Source organism: Stomoxys calcitrans, chromosome 1 (assembly GCF_963082655.1).
Source record: "Stomoxys calcitrans chromosome 1, idStoCalc2.1, whole genome shotgun sequence".
In the NCBI taxonomy this organism is placed as follows: Eukaryota; Metazoa; Arthropoda; class Insecta; order Diptera; family Muscidae; genus Stomoxys; species Stomoxys calcitrans.
In genome coordinates, this window is record NC_081552.1 from 198,492,434 (window position 1) to 198,508,115 (window position 15,682).

The window sequence follows — 15,682 nt, forward strand, 5'->3', positions numbered from 1 at the left end:
CGTAGCACTGCTTTATCATGCACTTGCCCCTTTTTTGTAACAACAACAACAACAACAGAAACAGCAACTTCACCAACAACAACAACAACAGACAATATTACTACTAACAACTTTCCCATGAGTAACGTTTGCAATGTCAGTACTAACCGTTCACTTCTTCAGCCATCAACTATTAGTGGCAGTAGTGGTGGTTCTAATACCGCTATGGTGACTAGTGGCGGCGACAAAGTGATGTCGACGACCAGTGGATGTGCCCCAAGGCCATCTACTACCGTTGTTAGTTCTTCTCAAACCTTATTAGAAATTAATAGTTTACGTTTTTCTCGATATCCTACTCTTCCTCCCACTTTTGTTACTTTAGAACCGCTGGCAGCATCAGTGTCTGGAACAACAGCATCAGATCCTGTTATGTTGCCGCGTGATACAGATCCTTTTTCGCCTACACGAAAGAAGAGTGATCCCTTTGAAGAAGGTGGCGATATTTTCTCAAAATTGGATCCCTTCGAGTTTGAGTTCAATGGTACCGAGCATAGTGTGACAGAGAAGTCAAGAAAGTCCACCTCCGATTCGATGCCTTCACCCAAGCTGGGGGGAGATGCCGCCCCCGCATCTCAAGATCTGTTGGCTGGTCATTTGCAAGTAAGCTTGCCGCCAGAGGGTGGCGCTGCCAGCGGCAGTGGTTTTGGCGAAGTGACTCAAACACAGAGCACCATACGTTCACGTCCGGTTCCCTCATCTGCAATGGCCTCGGGAAGTGCTTCGCTGGGAGGAGTTCCCGCACAATTACCACCTGCCTCCTTGTTGAAGCAGCAAACGGTGGATGTCATTTCAAGCATTTCCAACAAAAAGATGCCTCACCTGTTTGGCCAATCCTCTCGATTTCCCAAAAGGGATTCCAACTCCATAAATATGCGCCGTTTGCAGGAATCCGACTCGCTGAGTGAGACTGAGACGGCTCCGGAGCCTCCGCCGCGCCCCGACTCTGCCACCTATTCTGAGCCACCTCCTTTGCCGCCCAAAAAACAATTCAATGATATTGTGATTAGGCCAAGGGCCGGAACATCGTCGACAGCAGCATACTCTTCGAGTCGCTATGAAAGTGTCAACTCTGGCTTGGCTTCAAAGTTGGGAGCGACATCGCGTACTCCTCCCATGAGCAGTGGAGCAGCAGATGTGCCTCCAATTCCATTGCCCTCGCGAAGAGTGGGTCGTTCTGATGGTTCATATCCTGGGCCCGGAAGACCTCGGAAGCCAGGGCACACCGAGGACGATTATCTAGCACCTTTGTCTGGGTCTTCTGCTTCAGCCAATATAGGGGTTTTACATAATCCAGATGTGCCACCATTGTTGCCTCCACCAACGCAAAGCTCAACAAGGACACGAACTAATCGCCAGCAATCATTCCATCAGTCAAGCAAATCACACGATATTTACGAAAACAAAAACGAAATTTTGCAACAGCAAAAGCAGCTGCAGCAGCAACAACAACAAAAACAGCAGCAGCAGTTGCATACCAATCCATCCGAAGCCGCTCCTCTGGTACCAGACATTACCCTTAGCCAACTTTTAACCCTGGGCATTGATGAGCTTTCAACTAAACTAAATGTACCCACATCGAAGCTTTCGACCATGACGCTTGTGGAATTGACCTCATATCTGGCGGAATTCCTTGAGCAATCTAAACCCGAGCCTAAACCAAAAATATCCGATCAACAGACCATATTCAAGGTTAACTTTGATCAGGAAGCTACTTTTGTGGCCAAATTTGATGACACCTTTGGCGAGGATTTCCAGCAGCCAGCTGCGTCCGCTGCATTTGAAGCCAACTTTGCCCAATTTGATCAAGTAAATGTGGAACCACCTGCCGCGGCCCAACAGAGTTCTTCGGTGCCACCGGCTGATCGTTATGCTGTTTTTAGAGAAATCATTGACCAGGAACTGCAGCAGCAGCAGGAGTCGGTTGATCTCATTGGCGATGTCATGGAGGCAGACGAAACACAGCCAAGGCAGGAGCAACAATTCGAGAGCAACATTGCACTTAGCACAGATCTCGATATGGCTGCAGCTTCTCAAGATCTCTTGAGTGGTGACATGCCTGAAATCGGTACACATCAGCCCACGAAAATCGATACGAAAATATCGGAAGTTTTAGCCCAAGCTAAAGATCGCTATGCCGCCTTAAGGGATTTAATTTTGGTGGAAAATCTCTTCGATAATCCAGCTCCCCAGCATAGTGAAGTCGCAGACATATCGGACCATGGTCATTCGGAATCCAAATCACCTTTTCATGGGTTTTCCGGCTTCAATGACGATGACGAGGATCAAGATTTAAAACAACTTATGGATCAGAGCGTGCATTTGGATGCCACCACTCAACAACAGAGACTGGGTTTGGTCGATAGTCGTGGCTTCTTGGTGGAGCCCTCCTCTTCCGCCATCACCGTGGAAGATGATGAGGAGGACGATGAGCGTCGGGCCGGCAGAGAGGATAAAGATTATCAGGGTGGCGCTAGCAGCGCCGACAGCAATGACAAGGATAACGATAAGGACAACTTGACCATTGCAACCTCAACGTATGAACAACTAGCCAATTCCAATCAACAACTGGAAGAAATCGGAGAAAAGCCTGATAAAATCGAAGATACTCCAAAGATAAGCATCACTCAAAGTCTAACCATCACTAACGAAAACAACTATTTGTCGACGGGTAGTGTGGTATCTTCGGCTCTGTCGGGCTCCAAGGATGATCTGGAAATTGACGACTTAATGCAGAGAGCTATATCAAATCTTTCCCTCGACTCCAGGGAGCGAAATTCGCCGGCAATTTCAGCAAATCTCCTAAGCACTACCTCTGGCCAACCTCAAGTAACGAATACGGCCACCACAACAATGACTCCACAGCACTTCAATGATGTTAGCACTTCGCCAATTCCTATGCCAAAGTCGCCGGCCGCTTCTATAACAACGCAAGCGAAGTCGCCTAACAACAGCAGCAAATCGCCCCAGCAAATATCACCATTGCCCAGCCATTTGAATGTCGTATCGCAAATCATTGACGCAGCAACGAGACAAATGCAAACCGATACTGTATCGAAAACTTCGAATGAATCTTGGGCCACATTTGATACGCCACAACATCAGCCGCCTGCGCCGCCGCCAGTGTCTTCAGATAAGCGAGCTAGACCTTCTGCCAAGGCCTTGGCCAAATCGAATAATTTCCTCAATTTGCCACCACCGCCCGGTTCAACATCAAATTGTTCGCAAAACGATAGTGCTTTGGAATCACCCTGCTCTTCGGATCCACGAGATGAAGGATGGCATAAGCGTGCAATGGGTGGCAGCAGTTTATCATTGGGTCACCATTCAGCTGTTGGCAGTACATCGGGCCAGAGACGCTATCACAAGAAGGAACGTCAAAACACATCGTCCTCCTCCAGAGATCTTAGCTGGGATGAAGACCAAGGCGTTGTGGGCAGTGGTCATATGATGGATTATGCACAGGGTAAACGTGTGTCTGGACCTTCTCAGGGCAGTCTAACTACCGAACGCCTAGGTTACTATAGGCGGCATGCGAGACGCATGAATTCATGCGATGAGGATTACGAGTAAGTCATCAGCTCCAATTAAACCACCCATGCTCTTTCTATAGCCTTTTTTGTATTCCTTTTTTTTAGATATGAACAAGATTTCTCCAGCGGTCGCAGCAGAGATCCTTGCAAACACAAACGGAATATATCCAAAAGTCGGGACAATTTTGATATGGGTATGATGGAGTACTTTGGTTTTATTAATTGTGCTTCGTTATGTATATGCTCCATCTTCTCTTTTTCAGATTCGCCCGGCTGGTACCACCACCACGGTGGACCATCGCATCCTTCGCATCATACTTGGTCTTCACAAGAAATTGAACAAGCTCGCGGTCGATCATTTGATCGTTCCGCCTATGAACGTACAACGTATGGACCTCCCATATATGATAAGAGAGGTGTTGGACCGCCATTGCCACCCACTTCCAGCTATGATCGTCGCTCGGTTACCAGTGGTGGTTATGAGAAACGTAACAAATATTACCGTGGAGATGCGGGTGTGCGGCAGCCAAATAGCGAGCATTTGTATAGTTTAGATGATTTTGATGAAATGTTGGCAGCCACAGGTAAAATACCACCGCATCTGGCTGCCATGTATGAGGAAATGAAGTCTGATTGCTGTTCACCTCAAATGGGTGGACATCGTCAACGCACCTCTGACTATATGTATGAACGTGATCGTAAATCCTTTGACCGCGAGAGTCTGGAATCGTATGAGGGTTCACATGCACCGACACGTCGGCGCAGACGTAGCTATGACAGTGGAGGCATGCCATCAGATCCCTATGGCAGTTGCGACAGTCGCGATGAATACAATCGCGATCGCTGCTTTATGACGGCCGAAAAGAGTCGTTCTCTGCGAAAATCCCTAAAATCCCTGCGAGTGTCTGGTGATATCGACTATGATCAGGATTCCGAAAAGGAGTATCATTATCGGGAGCAAAGAGCGCGTTGTGATACTAGAAGCTTACAAAGACCTAGTCAATTATCCACCCAAGGCGGAGCAGGTGGAATTGGAGCGATAAATACATTAGGTTCACAATCTCGTATTCGTAAGAGCAGTGGTTCTAGCCCCTGGGATGGGGAAGGTAAGTGGCAGATGTTACTATAGACTTAGACTGTAGCCCTTTATACATGTTGTTTGTATTGTGCAGAGCCTCCTATGCCAGGACAAAAGGTGTCTTCATCTTCTTGGAAACGACCTTCCAGCGCCGCAGATGCAGAACGTCGTTTGGCCGAAAGCCGCAGAGCAGCTGCAGTAAAGGGACAAACGCCTTCAGGTTCAGAGGACGACAAGGATCGAAGGTAATTATTGATTTTAAATTGTACATATGTACGTCTATATAACTTCCATCGCATGCTATTTCTAGATATCGCAAGAAACGAGGTTTACGTGGTAAAGATCTGACCACAATTCCTGGCAGTGCTGGAAGATATCGAGACGCCCCGCCGCCCATGCGTAGCAGTAATTATGATTACATAGGCGATCTTGATGATGATGCCGAAGACTATGTGGACGAAGAGGAGGAGGAGGAGGAAGATCGTGGCATTGGTGATGATGAAATTTCGCCCGCAGATGAAGATAAATTTGCCCGTTTGGAAATGCGGCGTCATGAAATGCATAACCGAATGATGGATACCCATGTGCGTCGGCGAAAGGATGCTGCTCCGCCTCAAAGCCAAATAATGCCCATGGCTTATCGTAAAAATGCCCCTGGCCCATATGGAAGAAAACCTCTACCGCCTGCAGAAAGTAAACACCATGCCCAGGATTACGGCTACGATGATGATGGCGATTACGAGCAGACACCAACGCCCAGATCGAATACCAGCAGCGCTTTGCCCACAGCCACTCCAAATACTTCAACCAAATTTAGTTTTGATGTGGGATTTGAATCAGACTTTAACCAAACTTCACCACCGCCCGCGCCAGCGGGTACTGCATCCAGCTGCAATTCAACACCAGCAGCCAATGTTAGTGCGGCCAATACGCCAGCTTCAAAGTCATCATTTCGATTTTCTAACGATTTCTCATCGGGTCTTGAGAGGGAGAAGCAGCATTTTCAACATTCAGCCGCCGCCGGTAGCTTGCAGCAATACGATCTGGAAAATCGAGGCATCTCGCCACAGGCAGCGGCGCCAACACAGGTCAGTACGCCAAAACTTCGTTTTGATGACAATGTAAAAGTGTCGCAGTTCGATGATGCCTTCGAAGATGACTTCTCAAAGACCAGTTTTGATGCCTTCGAAAATGATGATCAGTGGCAAGAATCCTTGCAGCGAACTGCCAAACAGCAAATGCGCAACAATAAATTGCAGCAGCGTCAGCAGGAACTCATCAAAAAATCCGAATCCATAAATATTTTCGCCAAGAAGGTTGAGGACCCATTCGAAGATGATGACTTCTTTAATAGTCCCGGCACACAGACGCAAAACTCAGCATCTGGTGATAAACAGGACAATGGTGGAAGCGGCGGCGGCAGCAGCAAGACCTCAAACAATGGCAATAGCTTCCATCCACCAAGCTGGGATGACAACAATACAAATTTTGCTAAGTTCGATGAAAATATGTGATTTGATAACTTCGTGAATAACAAATGCAATATAACAGTTTCCAAGCTGCACTCTGGTGGCGATGATGGCGAAAAGTGGGTTGGTGATGGTGACGACGGCGATGACGACGACATGGATGACTATAATCACTATGCCGAGATAGATGTTTTAGCTTCCAATGACTACTATTACATAACAAATCTAAATCACTACTATGAGCAGCAGCATAATTTAAAGAGTTTGCGCAAATCTACGCATCAGTGCCATCATAATAGGTATTACCAACATTACCAGCGTCGTGATTGCGATTCATCATCGTCCTCATCCTCATCGCCGAACAATCGAAATATATTTCTATCGAATCGTTCGACATCGGTGTTTACTCAGTGCCATACACAATCGAAGTTGGGAAAATCTCGTTACTACCAGCACCAGTCTTACCAACCACAGCCACACCAACAACAGCATAATAATCTGGTCACAGGTCATAGAACGGGACTTGCCGCAGTTGATTTAAAAAATACCAACAACATTCTACGCAATACTCAAAAACGATGTCGACGTAAATTATTTGCCTTTAATTTTATGCTAAAAAATTTAATAACATATCGTTTTAAATATGACATTCTCTAGGTCAAACAGTATTCACATTTCCCCAGAGACTTTGAAGGACTTATCTCTTTGAAATTCGCCATCAATTCGACTGTTATTTCACTGGTAGAGAAGTTGTGAGTTGCCCAAGTGTTGCTACTGCAGGATTCCAATACCATACAAAACGTTTGTATTGTAATTTTATAACATTTCCATTGAAAATGTTACCAAAAAAACATCTTTCTCACATACCATGGTGGTAAAAGACTGGTTCTATGGCCAAACATGTTCATAGCTTCTTTTCAACGTTTTACTGTCAAGTTTCGGTGTTTATTTCCATTTGCCATTGATAATTTCATGGAAAATACGGTTGTTGTTATAGCAGTTTGTTGTGTTCTATCTTTCGTCTGTTTGATTCTGTTGAGCGTCAAGATCCAGAAACTCTGCGATTAAGATGGGGTGCGTCCAGAGGGATCTGGGCCTGGGTCGAGTGGGTCTCGCTGGGCAGTTAAACAGGTGACGTGCATCGTGTGGATCCTGGTCACATCTTCCACGTCGGCATTAATGCTTGGTCAGTAGGAGTTAAGGTGGCTGCATCTGCGAGAACGGAATTGAGCCCGAACTACTCTGGTTTGCCGGGGGAGGTCAATTTCTTCGGGGGCAATGGGAGGCGGTCTTTTTCCAAGGACCGCATTCACCCGAAAGCTATTTACCGCATCTGCTACCGTGTTTGCATGAATGTTGTCTAGACCCGCCGCTTGATCTAGGGGTTCTCTTTTGTAGCGCTTAAGGCTTCTGGGCGGTGGATATCTATCCACAAAATGATGACTTGGATGGTCTCTCCGATAATAGTCCAAAAGGTATTGCTTAGACAGCATGTATGTATGTCTTCGCATAAACCGCCCAAGGGTTTCAATCCAAATGTCTTTCTGGCTAAAGTTTCTTCTTTCATTCTCATAACTTGATAACTCAAACAGCTTCAGGTTCATATGACCCCAATATTCCGAGATAATGCAGATTGGCTCATATATTAAAAGGTATTTTCCTTTTGAATACTTATAACACTGCCTCATTCGTTTCGGAAATAGTCATGCTTCTGCTCTATAAAGGAACAGTTTCAGTGTCTTGTAGTAGTATAAGTTTTGCTCTTAGTTGCATTTAATGGTCAATATAATTGAAAACAAAACTAAGGCCATGTGTGGAGGTGCGTGCCATGATTAATAAAGTCAATAAATATTTCAAAACTATAGTTACCAACATTCAGGGTGTATTTGTACCAAGTTTTGCGCTTTTTTTGCGCCTTGAACATAACCTGGGCAGACCAAGGATCTACTAAATTACTAAATTTCCCATGAACATTCCATTAAGAAACAGAAGGTACTTCTCTCATATCAATGAGTGCAGTCCGATTAATGTCTAAGCTCAATGATAAGGGACCTTCTTTCTATAGCCGGGACCTAATGGAGTTTCGCAGTGCGACACCTCTTTGAGGAGAGTTTTTACATGGCTGCAATACCAAATGGCACACTACCTCACAAATGTAGCCAGCATTAGTAAAGGGATAAACACCGCCAAAAATTATTCTGATGTTCACGCCGGGATTTTAACCGTTTGGCGTCATAGGCTAACCTCTGCGCCACGGTAGCCTCTAAGGATTCTACGAGTTAGAATGTTAAATTTGGTAAGACAAACTAGTAATTAGTTGTGCTATCTCAGGAGCAGTAGAAGAAAGATTCCTTCTAGGTCCGTTGAAACAGCCAGATTGCTTTTAAAGCCAATTCGGGACACGTACACATCTGGTTGTTGTTGTAGCCACATTTGCATGTGGAGGTGGCTATTCTCGTCAAGATCATCTAGGTGAGCAGGCTCGTTCCGGTCCAAAGGACCGATCGCCGCGGAAACAGGGTGACCATTTGTTAAAGATGCCAATAACTCACCTTATCATGGCGAGCATCATAGGCACTCAGAATTTAAGCAAGAGACAGTGCCATTCGACCTCTCTCTAAGACTCTCCGCTCGATACACCATACATACAGTGATCTGTTACGACTGGCACGATGAGTGGACCTCTGTTTTAGCTAAAGTGGTAGAACCCTTCAAGTTTATATTGGAGCGTTCTCTAAAGGTCAATGAATGACAGAAGATAGGCCTTATCGCGAAGAACTAGTCAACATGTAGCTAAAGACAAACTCTCTGTGGCCCGGCACCCTCGTTGAGAGATCTCCGACAGTTGAAGGGGATTTTTGACGCAAACAGCAATAACTTTGAAAATGAAATTCTGCTTTCGGCATTAACTTAGATAACTCTCATTTATCTATTCTCACAAGCGCCACCCACCGATCTATCCATGGAATGCAACATTTTTATCTATATAAAGGGTGATTTTTTAAGAGCTATAGGAAAGTTTTTCGAAAAAAAGATACATAAAATCAGAAAAATGCATAAAATCTAATGTTTGATAATGTTCGAAAATTATTTCATGCAAATTTAGACCTAGGCTGGGCCTCAAAGGGTCCATCCGCTTTGTCCCATTTTGGCATACTCTTTCCAACATTTCGGCCGGTATCTCACGAATAAATGCTACAATGTTGTCTTCTAATGTGTCAATTGAAGCGGGCTTGTCTGCATACACATGAGCTTTAATAGTGCCCCACAAAAAATAGTCTGAAGGCTCTAAATCGCACGATCTAGGCGGTCAATCGACCGGTCCCGAACGTGAAATAAAATGTTCACCGAACTCGCCTCTCAATAAGTCCATTGTTACGCGTGCTGTGTGGCATGTGGCACCGTCTTGTTGAAACCACATGTCATGCAAGTCAAGCTCTTGCATTTTGGGCAAAAAAAAAAATAGTTGGATATCATCTTACGATAGCGCTCACCATTTACAGTTACGATACGATTCGCATCATCTTTGAAGAAGTACGGTCCAATGATGGCATCAGCCCACAAACCGTACCAAACTGTGACTTTTTCTGCATGCATTGCCAGCTCTTGCAATGCTTCTGCCTGATCTTCACTCCAAAATCGATAAATTTGATTACTTACGTACCCATTGAGCCAAAAATTTGCTTCGTCGCTGAACACAATTTGAACCCGATGAACTTTCCAAACAGAGCACTCATTTTGATAATAAAATTCAATAATTTGCAAGCGTTATTCGTTAGTAAGACGATTTTTGGTTAAATTATAGACTGAACTGAAGATGTTTGACAAAGAAACAAAACACAAAACGTGCGTGAGCTGTTTAAACCAGTGTTGCCAAAAAGATAATAGCTAAAAAATTATCTAGGCGGCCAATTGACCGGTCCCGAACGTGAAATAAAATTTTCACCGAACTCGCCTCTCAATAAGTCCATTATTATGCGTGCTGTGTTGCATGTGGCACCGTCTTGTTGAAACCACATGTCATGCAAGTTAAGCTCTTGCATTTTGGGTAAATGCACCATTCACAGTTACGTTACGATTGGCATTATCTTTGAAGAAGTACGGTCCAATGATGCCACCAGCCCATAAACCGCATCAAACTGTGACTTTTTTCGCATGCATTGCTAGCTCTTGCAATGCATCTTCACTCCAAAATCGACAATTCTGCTTACTTACGGACCCTTTGAGGCAAAAAATGGAAGAAGTGCGCGATAAACTTTCTTAACAGAGCTCACGTTTTGAAAATAAAATTCAATAATTTGCAAGCGTTGTTCGTTTGTAAGACGATTCATGGTTAAATTATAGACCAAACTGAAGATGTTGGTCAGTGAAGCAAAACACGGAATGTGCGTGAGCTGTTTAAATCAATGTTGCCAAAATGATAATAGCTAAAAAATCACACTTTACAATAATTCGTCTATGATAACCATCGCCCCGTTAGACGAGTTTGTAGCGTCCTTGGATTACCAGTGCAGGGGTCGTGGGTTCGATTCCCGCCAGAAGCCTTGGTCTGTCGCCGCTACTGTGGTATCACAATGGACTTAAAATTGTCTAAGTGAGTCTGTAAAGGACTGCCACTCTTACCTAACCTAACCATCGATAGGAGGAGAAAGTCTAGCCGCTGTTCTTAAAGGCAGTGTTGATGGACAACTTTACAATTCATCTCCTCACATTAGTTACCATCCAACGATTACCAGAGAATATACCAACCAAAATTTACTTTGGATTTGAATTCATTCTCTCTCTGCGACGTAAGCCGTAGAACTCGGCCATAAAAAGTAGTCATTGTTATAAGAGAAATTCTCTCGCTTTTCCTGTATGCGCTAACAAAAAAAAACCTAGCGTAGCGATAGTTGATTAAAATTGCAACCCCTTTCAGCAGTATTAAGTTAATATTATAAGTGCATTAGTCTGCCATATTTAAAGCGATCAAATATTCACAGTATGTACTCGTACATAATGCAATGAGTCCATTTATTTTAATTGGAATTTTGACATTTACACTCATGATATGCATGCATCTTTGTATTCTCCAAATATGACATCGCCCGAATTTTTCCGCTATATATTTAATTAAGTTATTAAAATGTAACACTTTTAAATTTCCATATGTTTGATATGAAATTATTTTTCGCTGATTGAAATTCACTCACTTTACCTAAAACGCCAATACTATGACATGGTAATGAACTTACGAGTAAGTTTTTCTGTTCCATTTAAACACTTATGGCAATTCAGCCTAAACCATTCCATAAAGAAGTCTACGTACCTTGCATAAGCACCATCACCAAGTATGTGGTAGTTCCAATCGGCCCCACCAAATAAAGTGGTACAATATGTATTTATACTCACCGCTAAAGGACGGAGAGATATTCATTTCGTTTGCAATGCATTAAAATATTCATTTCCGACCCTATAGGTGTATAGGGTTGTCTTAAAAATTCTAAAACGATTCAGTCATGTCCTTCGTTTGTATTTTGTTGTCACACTAAAGTCTTCGTAAAAAAGTGATGTTGAGCTAAAACTTTGCACAGATACTGTTTTTGTCCATGGACAGTTTAAGTTCGAAGATAGGCTATATCGGGTTATATCTATATAATATAGCTCCCATATAGACTGATCTTCCATCTTTGGCTCATTAACTCCTCATTTTTATCCGATTTCGTTGAAATGTAGCACAGCAATTTGTTCTAGGCCCCTCAACATCCACACCGAGTATGATCTGGATCGGATTAATTTGGATATAGCTATCATTCATATATCGACCTTCAGTTCTTAGGTCCATGTGAAAGCATGCTAAGCTCGGCCGAGCCGAATCTTGGGAACCCACCACCATTGATTCTGCTAAAAATTAATACAAACTAAATTTAGTTGAATGGCATAATTTTATTCTACATACCAAACTTTTGTCAAACCAGCAAAATTAAAGCATCTAGGAACCGCGCAAGTATAATCGAGAGACTGGTTCATATGGGATCTATATTAGTTTATATACCGATTTGGAACATACTGGGCACAGTTGTTAAAAATTGAAACAGAATACCGCAGGCAAATTTCAGAAAAATCGGACAAAAATTGCAGATTCCAGGGGCTCAAGAAGTCAAATCGAGAGAACCGGTTTATATGAGAACTATATCAGATTATAGACCGATTTGAACCTTAGTTGGCATAGTGGTTAGAAGTCATAAGAGAACACTATGTGCAAAATATAAGCGAAATCGGATGAAAATTGCGGATTCCAGGAACTCAAGACGTCAAATCGGGAGATCGGTTTATATGGGAACTATATCAGGTTATCGACCGATTTGAACCTGGACCGATCTCCCGATTTAACGTCTTGGGCCCATTAAAGACGCATTTATTGTCCGATATCACCGAAATTTGAGGCAGTGAGTTGTGTTAGGTCCTTCGCCATTCTTCTTCAATTTGGCTACGATCGGTCCAGATTTGGATATAGCTGCCATATAGACCGATCCGCCGATTTAGGATCTTAGACCCATAAAAGCCACATTTATTATCCGATTTTGCTGAAATTTGGGACAGTGAGTTGTGTTAAGCCCTTCGATATCCTTCTTCAATTTGGCCCCGGTCGAAACAGATTTGCATATATATGCCATATATACCGATCTCTCGATTTAAGGTTTTGGGGCCATAAAAGGCGCATTTATTGTCCGATATCGCCAAAATTTGGGACATTGAGTTATGTTAAGCTCCTCGACATATTTTTTCAATTTGGCCTAGATCGATCAAGATTTACATATAGCTGCCATATAGACCGATCTCTCGATTTAAGGTTTTGGGGCCCATAAAAGGCGCATTCATTGTCCGATTTCGCCGAAATTTGGGACAGTGAGTTATGCTAAGCCCCTCGGCATATTTTTGCAATTTGGCCTAGATCGATCAAGATTTGCATATAGCTGCCATATAGATCGATCTCTCGATTTAAGGTTTTGGTCCCATAAAATACGCATTTATTGTCCGATTTCGCCGAAATTTGGGACGGTGACTTATGTTAGGCTTTTCGACATCCGTGTCGTATATGATTCAGATCGGTTCATTTTTAGATATAGCTACTAAAAAGACCAATATTTTGTTATACGCAATTGAACAATGACTTGTACTTATTAGCATTTGATCCAAATCGGTACATATTTCGATGTAGCTGCTATGGGGCATAAGCTATGTATTTTTCTCCGGATTTTGACGAAAGGTGGTTTACATATATACCCGAGGTGGTGGATATGCAAAGTTCGGCCCGGCCAAACTTGGCGCCTTTTTACTTGTTCTTTTATATAACAGAAGATTTTTGGCGAATTATCGAAGTTTGGAAAAACGCCTGTTCATATCTTGAGTTTGAGTCTAAAATTTCTTGCACTTTAACGACTCTAAAAGCTTTTTTTTATTTCGGCATTTATCCCTATACTCCTTATACTCCTTAAAACGAACAAATTGCTAAAGAATGAAATAATGCGAGCAATCCTTACAAAAAAAATTGCATACACATAAATTGATGAATACATGCAATAAGAAATGAAGGAATCTCAAAAATAACTTAATGTATAATTTTCACATAAAGGATGTTTCTATGTATATATGTTTAAAGTTATCTATTATCATCTTATACCAAACCTAAATGTAAATAAACAGCATATTTATTATTTAGAAAACGAAAAAAATTATGGAACGAAAAACAAAAAACGATGACAGTCGTAGCAACAACAAGATATGACTAACTATTATTAATTAATATGATTACTATTATTATTGTACATTTCAAATTTTATTAGAAATATCTATGTTAATTTAAAAATAAAGTAAAAAAAAAACAAAAACAGTATAAAATAATACTAAACCTTAATTTAGTTCTTTCCTCTTCGGCTATTTTCTAAACAGAGAATTGAACTTACTACGTGCGGTATTTAGCAAAGAACGATCGATCAATGAGTTTGTAGTTTTAGACATAAGGCAAAGGCAAAGTTAAAAGCATTTTCCTAATTATACAATGCAAAATAAAATTTGAATTCTGTCCGTTTCAAGGTTTTCTTATTAAAATCCTAAAAAAAAACCAAACAAAATTAAAAAAAAACAAAAATGAAAATAAATAAAAAAAATTCCTTATCAAGAAAAATTTGTATAAGCTGAAAAAATTCCAAAAACACGCAATTATGAAAAATTAAGAAGACACAAAATCACAGCTAACAACACAAAATACCACATGAGGCATGATATTATTACAACAACAATTATGAAATTAACTATGCAAACCAAAATACAATAAAATTGATCCAAACTTGTTGATGAATTAGTCCATGCAATAAAAATAACAAACAAATATATATCCCCCCAAAGATACCACAATGAACTTAAAACAATACTTCCTTTTATTATAGAAAAAAAGTAAATAAATTAACAAGCAGTGAACGATATGAAACCATAAACCGAACCTATGAAAAAACAAAACAATAAATAAATAACTACAAAATAGTAATGCAAGCTAATAGGAACAACAGTGAAGAAAACACAACACACCCATTGAATATTATTATCCAAATTTATTATTATATTGATATTATATACAAACCCATATGATAGTTAAAATGTAACTGATTATTAATTTTAATTTTGTTTAATTTTTTCGTTTAAAAAATTCAAAATAAAATTTAAATGTAAACAAATGGATTTATTTTGAAAACTTTACTTGGGTTGCTCAATATACAAAGCAGACTATGAAACATTCGGAAAAACAATGCTGCTGATAGTAGCAAATATAGCCTACTGATTGTTCGAAATAAGTTTCCTTGCTTTTAACAACAGCATTTTTGCTGTTATAGCAAATAGAATGAAGAAACTGTTAGGACCTCAGTCAATTTTGGGAACGTAGCAGTTATTAAATCCATTTTTCAAGCACTACGAGAGTAATAGCAGAGCCATACGTCGCATCCATGGTCTCCGAGCTGATGAACAAGCACCACAAGTTACCGCGAAGAAGTCTGAAACTACATCTGCAGGGTATAGTCGCCCAAGGCACAGGTCCCCGAAGAAATCTTTACACTAACGCTAAAGAATCTGAATGTACTGGGAATCAAACACCTGCCTAAAGCTCACAACTTCTCTTCGGACACTTTTGTACACACCGATGTCGAGAAAATTAATGAAAAGCAAATGTAATTGGAACCCGTAGGGAAAGGCAAAAGTCGGGCGGCGCCGTCTATATAATACCCTACACCTACCCTACGATTATAAATTCGGGCAATAGATATATGCAAATCTAAACCGATACCAATGAAATCTTGCAGATATTTTCGGATCAGTAACAAAACAATCCGTGCCAAATTTTGTGCAGATCGGTTGAAAATTGTAGTTACTACGGCCATTTAAGTGCAAATCGGGCGATACATATATATGGGAGCTATATTTAATTGGAAGCGATTTTAATGAAATCTTGCAGATATGTTAAGATCAGTAACAAAACAGTTCGTGCCAAATTTTGTACAGATCGGATGAAAATTGTAGCTACTACGGCCATT

The 15,682-nt window shown here is 41.5% G+C and overlaps 2 protein-coding genes across 8 annotated transcripts in view; one reads left to right on the top strand and one right to left on the bottom strand.

Annotated features, from left to right (window-relative positions):
• LOC106087003 (protein disabled) overlaps nucleotides 1-9,887 on the top strand; it is a 54,447-nt gene extending 44,560 nt beyond the window's left edge. For 6 of the 7 annotated variants that reach the window (XM_013251870.2, XM_013251871.2, XM_013251868.2 and 3 more), the window contains 5 exons: nucleotides 362-3,605; nucleotides 3,675-3,763; nucleotides 3,833-4,675; nucleotides 4,742-4,892; nucleotides 4,958-9,887. In XM_013251870.2, coding sequence (XP_013107324.2) covers nucleotides 362-3,605; nucleotides 3,675-3,763; nucleotides 3,833-4,675; nucleotides 4,742-4,892; nucleotides 4,958-6,161 — 5,531 coding nt within the window. In that variant the 3' untranslated portion in view covers nucleotides 6,162-9,887. The remainder of the gene's footprint in view (nucleotides 1-361; nucleotides 3,606-3,674; nucleotides 3,764-3,832; nucleotides 4,676-4,741; nucleotides 4,893-4,957) is intronic. The other variant, XR_009398578.1, reaches the window with a different exon arrangement.
• The window catches only part of LOC106087000 (LIM and SH3 domain protein Lasp), a 423,009-nt gene that overhangs the window by 402,947 nt on the left and 4,380 nt on the right, over nucleotides 1-15,682 (bottom strand). The window lies entirely within an intron of this gene.